Source organism: Xiphophorus hellerii, chromosome 18, assembly GCF_003331165.1.
Source record: "Xiphophorus hellerii strain 12219 chromosome 18, Xiphophorus_hellerii-4.1, whole genome shotgun sequence".
In the NCBI taxonomy this organism is placed as follows: Eukaryota; Metazoa; Chordata; class Actinopteri; order Cyprinodontiformes; family Poeciliidae; genus Xiphophorus; species Xiphophorus hellerii.
The window spans coordinates 26,587,710-26,598,294 of NC_045689.1; the positions used below are offsets into that span (position 1 = coordinate 26,587,710).

Consider the following 10,585-nt stretch of genomic DNA (forward strand, 5'->3'; position numbering starts at 1 on the left):
TGAGATTGGCACTGAGTTTGTTGGAGTTGACGTTACTGGTTAGATTGCCTGGCCATATAAATGGCTTAAAACAACAATTTCCTTCCAAACAAACGTCAAACACCTCTGGTGTCACTGCTGAGGCCTCATCTGTGAAATGCACTCTGCAGGGTAAATCTCGTTTACCTGCATTCTCAAGAGATGGGGACTTTGTTATTGGAGGTGTTTCCACCATTCATTCCCAACATTATGCAATGGTTTATAATTACACCACCCAGCCCGAGTCTCCGAGATGCACAGGGAGGTCAGTAAGAAAGAGAGGTGGAAAAATGACCTTGTATGTGTTTGCTGCAAAGTTTGCTGTGATGCTGGAGACAAATAATTGAGTTGCTTTAAACATTTTCTATCACAATAAGCTAAATTGCGTATTTTTGTTGTTACAGTGAAAATATGATTAAGTTGGAGCTGAAGTAAAAAAATGTTTTTTTTGATCTAGATTGTTTTTTGGATGCATTTTCTGTTTTGAAATCCTGATATTGCCTTGACAGGAAGCACTTGAATATTTTGACGTACAGATGAATTGTTTATAACTACTTAATGCCCAGAAGAAGATTTGTTTGCTCTTTTTATCCTCCCCAATTTCATCTAAGCATCAGCATGTTTTGTTCAGCCTTACTGGCAGGGGTCTGCGTATCTCTCGCACTATTATCTTTGCCATTGAGGAGATAAACAACAACACTGACCTGCTGCCCGGCATCAAACTTGGATATCGTCTCTATGATTCCTGCGTCTCAGTGCCAGTTTCAGTGGATGTGGCATTCCAGCTATTGAACGGCGAGGACCCAGTGTTCTACAAAGACGGTAATTGCTCCCAGTCCCGTGTGGTGGTGGCTTCTGTCGGAGACTCGGGATCCTCTCCCTCCATTATCATGTCACGCATCATGGGATCTTTCAAAATTCCTCTGGTAGGTAGTGTAAATTGATTGTAAACTGAATTTTTTTAAATAGCTCTGTGCAGGTATTCACCTGGTTTTGATTCTATCTCTATAGGTCAGCAGCTTTGCCACTTGTGCCTGCCTTTCAGACAAACAACAATTCCCGACTTTTTTCAGAACAATTCCCAGTGACCATTACCAAGCTGACGCGTTGGCCAAACTGGTGAAACACTTTGGTTGGACTTGGATAGGAGCCGTCCACTCGGACTCAGAATATGGTAACAATGGCATGACCTCTTTTCTTGGAGCAGCACTGAGAGAGGGGATCTGTGTGGAGTACATTGAATCCTTCTTCAGAACTGATCCAGCGAGAAAGATCCAAAGAGTTGCCAATGTTATCCGTAGGTTAGTAAGTTTGTTATTTTTGAATGAATATCAGAAATTTTAAGGCAATATTGGAGAAAAAGTTTATGAATGAACACTGTGATTTTTCTGTGGTTCCTTCACACTTGAATTCATGAACAATTGTGTTTTTCTGTTGCCTCGTGTCTTTTAAGTTAGACCGAAAACTGAAACTACAGATGATCAGCCGTGTCATAAATGTCTTTATCTTCAAAATGATTTGCTTATGTTTAAGTACTAAATAATGCAATCAACATATTGCATCTCTCTTCAGATCAACAGCAAAGGTTGTTCTGGCATTTACAGCTGTTGGAGAAATGAAAATCTTGCTGGAGGAACTGTCCCGGGATCCTCCTCCACCTCGTCAGTGGATCGCGAGCGAAGCCTGGATAACTGACCCAAACCTGATGAGCTTCAGTTTCTGTGCGGGTGCTGTCGGTGTGGCCATTGAGAAATCTGTCATCCCAGGACTGAGAGATTTCCTGCTGGATCTCTCTCCGTCAAAAGTGGCTGCCTCTCCGGTACTTACTGAATTCTGGGAGGATGCGTTCAACTGCAGTCTGACAGAAAGTGAGAAACAATTTGTTTAAAAAGTAATTTTTGATGCGTTATTTGTTTTCAAATTTTGTGTAATGACGGGACAAGATTGAGTCACATATTAAAACAGATCAATGTATTTCTGTTTTTAAATCCAGATTTTTATTATGTTATTTCATTAGATTATTATTTTTTGACATTTCACATTAGGTAATAATTTTTTAAGAAATCCTAAACATATGTTTTTTGTTTCATCTGCTCTTAAACAATTTGTGTATTTCATAGGCTACTTGAAGAAGTCCCAAAATGTATGTTTTTACACGCTAAAAGCATTTTCAATGAACGATGTTACCGTAAGCAGTCTAGAAAAAGATTAACTAGAATAGTATCCCGAAAACTTTTGGAGCATTTTTTTTTTTTTGAATTTCAAAGAAACAGTTGTTACTTTTTACTACCAAGATGTATATATTTTTTTGTGGAATTTGGGTTTTGACACGAACATTGTTTTGTCTTAAATTGATAAACTCCATAGGGAGCACCTACGTAATTCAACATAGTAGAAAGCACAAAAATTATTCATGACTGTTAAATTAAAAGTTAATTAAAAGGTTTATAATAATAGAATTTCACTTGTTGCTTTTGTGTGTATCTGTATGTCTCTGCAGCTGCTAATCCAGACAAGAGAAGTTGTGATGGAACTGAAGATATTAAAACCCTTAAGAGCCCGTACACTGAAACATCTCAGTTAAGAGTTACTAACCTTATGTACAAGGCTGTTTATGCTGTAGCACATGCCATTCACAATGCAGTGTGTCGAGAAACAAATGCAACCATTCAATGTGACCAGCACATCGGACTGGAGCCCAAACAGGTCAGTCAATGCATCTGGTAAATCTCCATGCTTTTTATTAGCAACTAAAGACTAGACACTTAATTTCAACAATATTTTAGAATATTGTTCAAGTTTTTCTCTTATTTTACTTTGAAGGTTTTTAAAGAAATAAAGAATGTAAACTTCTCAAAGAATGGCTACCATGTGTCGTTTGATGCTAATGGGGATCCTGTGGCTTTTTATGAGCTGGTAAACTGGCAGAAAAGTGAGAGTGGAGTTATTGAACTGGTAACAGTGGGATACTATGACGTATCACTGCCAAGAGGCCAGGAGTTTCATATCAACAGGAACATAACCTGGGTGGAAGGTGGCACACAAGTAATAGCCCAAAACAGTAATTTCTTAGATTAGGAAGTTGAAAACAGATTTGTGAAAGCTGCTTTCAAAAAAAGTTCAAAAACTGTCATTTTGCTGATTTTTCTGTTTCAGGTTCCAGTGTCGGTTTGCTCAGAGAGTTGTCCTCCAGGAACTCGTAAAGTGTTGCAGAAAGGAAAACCAATCTGCTGCTATGACTGTATACCATGTCCTGAAGGAGAGATCAGTAATATGACAGGTAGATTTTAATGTGTTTCATATGCATCCATATCTTCAAAAAAACATAAATTAAGGATTGTTGTTCAATGCTATTACTTTGTTAGATTCTCCTGATTGCTTCCCATGCCCCAAGGAGTTCTGGCCAAATGCAAAGAGAGATGCTTGTTTCCACAAACCTGTGGAGTTTCTTTCCTTCGATGAAGTCCTGTCAATCATCTTGGCTGTATTCTCTGTTAGTGGAGCCTTTCTGGCCATCATTACAGCAATAATTTTCTACCATCACAGAACAACTCCAATTGTCAGAGCCAACAACTCAGAGCTGAGCTTCCTGCTGCTCTTCTCTCTGACTCTGTGTTTCTTATGTTCATTAACTTTCATTGGAGCCCCCTCTGAGTGGTCCTGCATGCTGCGGCACACAGCGTTTGGCATCACATTTGTTCTCTGCATCTCCTGTGTTCTTGGGAAAACTATAGTGGTTCTAATGGCCTTTAAAGCTACACTTCCTGGTAACAACGTCATGAAATGGTTTGGTCCTCCACAACAAAGAATGACTGTAGTGGCTCTCACTTTAATTCAAGTTATTATATGTATCATTTGGTTGGTTGTGAGTCCTCCCTTCCCAGTGAAAAATCTGACCACCTACAAGGAGAAGATCATCCTGGAATGTGCGTTAGGCTCTGCTGTTGGTTTCTGGGCTGTGCTCGGCTACATCGGCCTGCTGGCTGTGTTTTGCTTTGTGTTAGCTGTTCTAGCTCGGAAGCTACCTGATAATTTTAATGAAGCCAAGATGATAACCTTCAGCATGTTGATATTCTGTGCAGTCTGGATCACCTTCATCCCAGCTTATGTCAGCTCTCCTGGAAAATTTACTGTGGCTGTGGAGATATTTGCTATTCTGGCCTCCAGTTTTGGACTGATACTGTGTATATTTGCTCCAAAGTGTTTCATTATTTTGTTTCAGCCAGAGAAAAACACTAAGAAATATTTAATGAACAAAAGCTAAAACCAAAGACAAGTATGTAAAATAATTTTGGCATTATATCAGCTACAGTGAATTTTAACCTCTTACATTTTTTGTCAGATATGTCTGTATACATTCTATAAATATATTTCTAGGAACATTTATGTTTTTATTCTTCGTTTATTTTTGTATTTGACATACATTTAGTCTACATATGTTAAATCAGAGAACAGGCTTGAGATTCAACAAAATTTGCACAATGTTTAATATTCTTTAATGCATTGATTTAATGTTTTATTGGATTGCATAAATAAAGGTTTTAAAACAAATAACGTATTGTGGAAATTTGGGAATTTCTGGAAAACCAAGAGTCAAAGTTAGAGAACAAAAGCAGCTTTATTACGCTTGCAAGCGGAGAGCACTGAGCAGTAACACTGTCAGAGAAACTCTGATTACATCACACAGAATGTCAGATTTTATTCACATTGTTCCATAGGTGGAGCAAGACAATTCCTGGAAGCTAAAAGATCAACACCCTCTTAGAAGAAAGATGAACTAGGTGAAGTTTCGGTCAAACAGACATTTTTGGCGGGACATCATGACATTGTACTAACCACAAATCACCCTTGTACAGAGTAGTCAGTACAAATGTATTTCCACCCTAAGTCTCATTTCGCACCCTAAGTTCAATAGTTTAAGCCACAGGGGTGTGAATACTATTTCTTCGTCAGCAGCCAATTTGTCAGAAATGAGTTGTTAAGAAGAAACAAACTGCCAACTTGCTGAATGTGGTCAGCGTTTCCTGTCAAAACGATTTCCTGTAACCGAAACATGCAGGTGCAGCTCTGAACAGGAGAACAACTTCAACTTTAATAAGCAAGACACAGATGATAAAATCTAATAATTGGATGAATAAACTGGTTAGTAAAAGTAATAACGGCGTGAATAATTACTTCATTCCACAGTATATTCACGTCTGGATTTAGCCCATCTTTCTTCTGCTGCTGCAGAATTGTGAGGCATGAACATGTTATTAGCATAAAACTCAAATAAAATTCAACGACTGTAAAGTTTGCAGACACATTAAATGTTATTGGTCATATGTCTGATTGAGCACCACATGGAAGTGCCACAACTCAGACATGCAATAAAACTCCCCATAAGCTGGCTATTTTGGAACCTCAAACATAAAATATTATGACTAATTTATATTTTCAGGTTTAATAGACATACAAATACAATATGTGTTACAATCTGCTAGTGATGATGATGAGAAATAAAGCAGGAAACAATTTCTGAACTACCAGGGCTGTCTTGTAAATCCCCATGAATGATTTTATACAGGCAAAAAATAAGTGAAATCAATTTATTAACAGAAAAATGTAGAAAAGCTAAAATTACATCCAAATTCTTACAAAAACTTTCATTTGACTATTCATAAACTAGCATATTGTGATGACAGCAGAATAACAGATCAACACAGATCATCCTAAATATTTCTTTCTGTGATAAATAAGGACTGCAGTGCTTTTAGAAACAGGAGAAAAAACAAAAAAAATCACTTGCTATTTTCTGTTGTTTCCTCACAATTTCTTCATGACTAAGAGAGACATTTTAATTTTTATTCATTAAAAATTTCTTGGTGTTTTTTTCGGGCTGAAACAAAATAATGAAACACTTTGGAGCAAATATACACAGTATGAGTCCAAAACTGGAGGCCAGAATAGCAAATATCTCCACAGCCACAGTAAATTTCCCAGGAGAGCTGACATAAGCTGGGATGAAGGTGATCCAGACTGCACAGAATATCAACATGCTGAAGGTTATCATCTTGGCTTCGTTAAAATTATCAGGTAGTTTCCGAGCTAGAACAGCTAACACAAAGCAAAACACAGCCAGCAGGCCGATGTAGCCGAGCACAGCCCAGAAACCAACAGCAGAGCCTAACGCACATTCCAGGATGATCTTCTCCTTGTAGGTGGTCAGATTTTTCACTGGGAAGGGAGGACTCACAACCAACCAAATGATACATATTAAAACTTGAATAAATGTGAGAACCACTACAGTCATTCTTTGCTGTGTTGGACCAAACCATTTCATGACATTACTACCAGGAAGTGTAGCTTTAAAGGCCATTAGAACCACTATAGTTTTCCCAAGAACACAGGAGATACAGAGAACAAATGTGATGCCAAACGCTGTGTGCCGCAGCATGCAGGACCACTCAGAGGGGGCTCCAATGAAAGTTAATGAACATAAGAAACACAGAATCAGAGAGAAGAGCAGCAGGAAGCTCAGCTCAGAGTTGTTGGCTCTGACAATTGGAGTTGTTCTGTGAAGGAAGAAAATCACTGCTGTAATGATGGCCAGACAGGCTCCACTAACAGAGAATACAGCCAGGATGATTGATAGGACTTCATCGAAGGAAAGAAACTCCACAGGTTTGTGGAAACAAGCATCTTTGTTTGCATTTGGCCAGAACTCTCTGGGGCATGGGAAGCAATCAGGAGAATCTAGACACAAAATTAAAGAAAAAGTTCTGAATATAAAATGTGAATATCAAGGGATTTGTATGTTAAACACATTAGATTCTACCTGTCATATTACTGATCTCTCCTTCAGGACATGGTATACAGTCATAGCAGCAGATTGGTTTTCCTTTCTGCAACACTTTACGAGTTCCTGGAGGACAACTCTCTGAGCAAACTGACACTGGAACCTGAAACAGAAACAAAATCTCGAGGTCTGCAAGCAGCTTTGACAAACCATTTGTTCTGTGAAGTGTTTAGGCTTATTACTTGTGTCCCATCATCCAACCAGGTTAAGTTTCTGTTGATACGAAACTCCTGGCCCTTTGGCAGTGATGCATCATAATATCCCACTGTTTCCATTTCAATAACTCCACTCTCACTTTTCTGCCAGTTTATTAATTCATAGAAAGCCACAGGATCCCCATTAGCATCAAATGAGACATGGTAACCGTTCTTGGAGAAGTTTACTTCCTTTAATTCTTTAAGAACCTTTAAGTTAAGAAAAGAGACAGAAACTGAAAATAAATGACCATTCTCTCATGGTTTATGAAAACTTGTAAATGTGCAATATTCTGACCTGTTCGGGTTCCAATCTGACATGTTTGTCACAATGCAACAATCCATTTGTTTCGTTACACACTGCATTCTGGATGGCATGAGCCACAGCATAAACAGCCTTGTACACCATGTTAGTGATTCTTAACTGAGACGTTTCTGTGTACGGGCTTTTTAGGGTTTTTAGATCTGCAGTTCCATCACATGCTATCTTGTCTAAGGAAGCTAAAAAAAATGAATACAGAGATTTTTTAAATCAATTTTATTATTTAACTAACTAAAACAAGTTCTGGATGGCTACATTAATTATTTTGAGGTCAAAGGTCAAAATGGTGATTTTTATTTTCAATTTTAAAAATAACTATAAATTTGATTGTTTTTGGGATGTAAGTGCATCTAGTCCACATACTTTTGCTATTTTGTTCTTTCCATAATTAGCTAAGCATGGACAAAAATATGTAAAATTAAAGAGGATTCAATAAAAAAAATGTTTTTTAAAATACATTAAGATGTTGTATTTATTATCCAATATTGTTATATGGAAATATTATGAAATGCAAAGAAATTAAGTTGTTTCAAAACACGCCACTTTGGAGTCATATTGTTTTCAATTACATAGAGAACATTTTTAAATCCTTTTGTATGTTGAAAAAAGTACTTTTTAAATACCAATTTAAAAAGAATCTCACTTTCTGTCAAGCTGCAGTTGAATGCTTCTTCCCAGAACTTTGTCAGCAGTGGGGAAGCAGCCGCCTCAGAGGGAGAAAGACCTAGAAGGAAATCTCTCAGACCTGGGATGACAGATTTCTGAATAGCAACACCGATGGCTCCTGCACAGAAACTGAATCTCATCAGGTTTGAGTCAGTTATCCAGGCTTCACTCGCGATCCATTGACGAGGTGGAGGAGGATCCCGGGCCAGTTCCTCCAGCAAGACTTTCATTTCTCCAATAGCTGTAAACGCTACAACAACCACTGCTGTTGAACTGAAAACACATACAAATGCACTATCTTTAACTAATCCATGTAGAAATGTTAGTATATAAGACAAGTAGACAATGTTGAATTTCTTTACATGGAGATGCAAAGCTTTACATAACAAAGTAACCTCCAATATTACCATAATATGATAAAAGCGCAGGCAAAAGTAAATGGTGTACAAACCTACGGATAACATCTGCAACTCTTTGGATCTTGCTCTGCGGGTCGGTTCTGAAGAAGGATTCAATGTACTCCACACAGATCCCCTCTCTCAGAGCTGCCTCAAGAAAGGAGGCCATGCCATTATTTCCATAATCTGAGTCTGAGTGTACAACACCTATCCAAGTCCAACCAAAATGTTTCACCAGCTTTGCCAGAGCGTCAGCTTGGTAATGGTCACTGGGAATTGTTCTGAAAAAAGTTGGGAATTTCTGTTTGTCTGAAAGGCAGGCACAGGTGGCAAAGTAGCTCACCTACAGTAAAAATCAATTATCAATACAAGAACATTTCAGAATTGCAGTTTTCAATAAATTCAGAGAGCTCACCAGAGGGATGTTGAAGGACCCAACAATGCTGGATATGCTGATGGATGGAGTGGATGCAGAGTCTCCGACAGCAGCCATCACCACTCCAGACTGAGAACAGTTTTCTCCTTTGTAAAACACAGGGTCCTGGCGGTTTGTTAGTTGAAATGCGATGTGCACTGCCACAGGCACCGAGACACAGGAATCGTAGATCTGATATCCAAGTTTGATGCCGGGCAGCAGCTCTGTGCTGTTGTTAATCTCCTCAATGGCAAAGACCATAGCACGAGAAAAGCGCAAACTCCTGACATTCAAGCTGAACAAAATCAGTCAATCAGTTTAATATTCACATTAAACGGAGAGAAAAGTCTTGGCACTGATCATGTAACAAACAGTTTTATGCAATTGGGTCAATGAATCAAAATGGTCTCTGTCGTATTTCAAATTGTAAGTAATCTGAAGAATTGAAAATATTTAGATTGAAATGTTTATGTCTAATATGAGACAGAATTTGTAAAGAAATAAAAATCTAAGATTTCTTTCACCCACCATCGCAGCAATAATGCATCATACTAATGTTTTCAGTCTCTCGCTCCTACTAACCTGCCAGTGCACCTCGGAGGTTCGGGCTTGAAGGTGTAATTATAAATCATTGTGTTATGCTGGTAATGAATTGAGAAAACACCTCCAATAAGAAAGTCTCCATCCTGTGAGAATTCAGGTGAGCGAGTGGCACCCTGGAGTGAACATTTCAAAGATGAAGCCTCAGTCGAGACGTCAACCCCTACAGGGTCAAACTTCTGATTTAAGCCATTCACAGACCTGCTACGGCCAACCACTGAACTCAGCTCCAATAAATTCAATCCTAATCTCAAGATAATAAAAACTGTCCAAATCTCCATCCCTCAAAGTTCTCTTTTTGAGAGTGACTCTGTTTTTCCTGGCTTTATAAACCTCCCTCATTATACGTAACATGTTTGTTCATCCCACATAGGACACTGTCGACATGGAATTTAGTTCTGTATATTTCCTCCCTACATTTTATTACCTTTGAAAATAGTCTTGTTCTTAAGAAATCTTTTTATTTTTTGATATTTTATGAAAACAGAGCCATGTCTGTGTGGTATTTTGGGTCGTAATAGTGAGACAACACTAGAAATGATCAACAAGGGCTAAAGGTCAAATGTTTTCCATCACTTAGGATGAACCCATCGCAAAGTGACATCGACAGGAGTGACAACAGTTGAAACATTTTCCACTTCCTTGTGTTGCGTCATTAACCAAGGTGTCCACATCTACGTGTACGAGCTCAAAATTCCACATGCTTGACTTTCGCCGATCGCTTGGCTGGAGGAGGGCAAGTGATTTTCGCCTCATCGCTCAAGTTCCATACAAAACGAACCAAGAGGCAGCGACGCCCATGAGATTATTGTTTTTTAATTGTGGATGTGTAGACCTTTGTGGGCCTCAGGGGAACATCTCATGAATAAAAAGCATAGAAAACCAATCCTGGCAAATACCAAACGAAAGACTGCATACCAAACTTCCCATGAACCAGTGAAGTTCTAAAAGGTTATAAAGGTTGTTGAAAGTTTAGTCAAGGAAAACATTCATCCAGCAAGCAGATTTACGATTTGGCAAAACATAACCAAAATATCAACAGACACATAATCGCAATCATGAAAAAGACATACCTGCAAATGTAACTAATGCAAATGTAAACAGAAGAAAACCACTGGCAGTATGACTGCCCAA

At 38.4% G+C, this 10,585-nt stretch overlaps 2 protein-coding genes across 2 annotated transcripts; one reads left to right on the forward strand and one right to left on the reverse strand.

Moving 5' to 3' along the window:
• The first annotated feature begins 271 nt into the window (after nt 1–271).
• LOC116707994 (extracellular calcium-sensing receptor-like) lies at nt 272–4,473 on the forward strand. The gene is made up of 8 exons (XM_032545730.1): nt 272–283; nt 585–944; nt 1,030–1,319; nt 1,591–1,886; nt 2,519–2,724; nt 2,842–3,063; nt 3,175–3,298; nt 3,384–4,473. The coding sequence occupies exons 1-8, from the start codon at nt 272–274 to the stop codon at nt 4,280–4,282; spliced, it is 2,409 nt and encodes an 802-aa protein (XP_032401621.1). The 3' UTR covers nt 4,283–4,473.
• Nucleotides 4,474–5,664: 1,191 nt separating this feature from the next.
• On the reverse strand, nt 5,665–9,719 carry LOC116737208 (extracellular calcium-sensing receptor-like). The gene is made up of 8 exons (XM_032590233.1): nt 9,434–9,719; nt 8,852–9,146; nt 8,490–8,779; nt 8,016–8,311; nt 7,349–7,551; nt 7,039–7,260; nt 6,836–6,959; nt 5,665–6,753 (listed from the first exon to the last, which is right to left on the reverse strand). Exons 1-8 carry the CDS (start codon nt 9,481–9,483, stop codon nt 5,855–5,857), a joined length of 2,379 nt encoding a protein of 792 aa, XP_032446124.1. The 5' UTR covers nt 9,484–9,719; the 3' UTR covers nt 5,665–5,854.
• Nucleotides 9,720–10,585: the final 866 nt, after the last annotated feature.

What these genes read in the sequence shown, in the direction of transcription:
- LOC116707994 (XM_032545730.1), top strand. An exon ending in GATCTTTCAAAATTCCTCTG is followed by an intron (nt 945 to 1,029) that starts GTAGGTAGTGTA and finishes CTATCTCTATAG; the next exon opens with GTCAGCAGCTTTGCCACTTG. An exon ending in GGGTGGAAGGTGGCACACAA is followed by an intron (nt 3,064 to 3,174) that starts GTAATAGCCCAA and finishes TTTCTGTTTCAG; the next exon opens with GTTCCAGTGTCGGTTTGCTC.
- LOC116737208 (XM_032590233.1), bottom strand. Translation starts at nt 9,483, where the DNA reads ATGATTTATAATTACACCTTCAAGCCCGAACCTCCGAGGTGCACTGGC. An exon ending in TCAGATTGGAACCCGAACAG is followed by an intron (nt 7,261 to 7,348) that starts GTCAGAATATTG and finishes CTTAACTTAAAG; the next exon opens with GTTCTTAAAGAATTAAAGGA. An exon ending in GGTTGGATGATGGGACACAA is followed by an intron (nt 6,960 to 7,038) that starts GTAATAAGCCTA and finishes TTTCTGTTTCAG; the next exon opens with GTTCCAGTGTCAGTTTGCTC.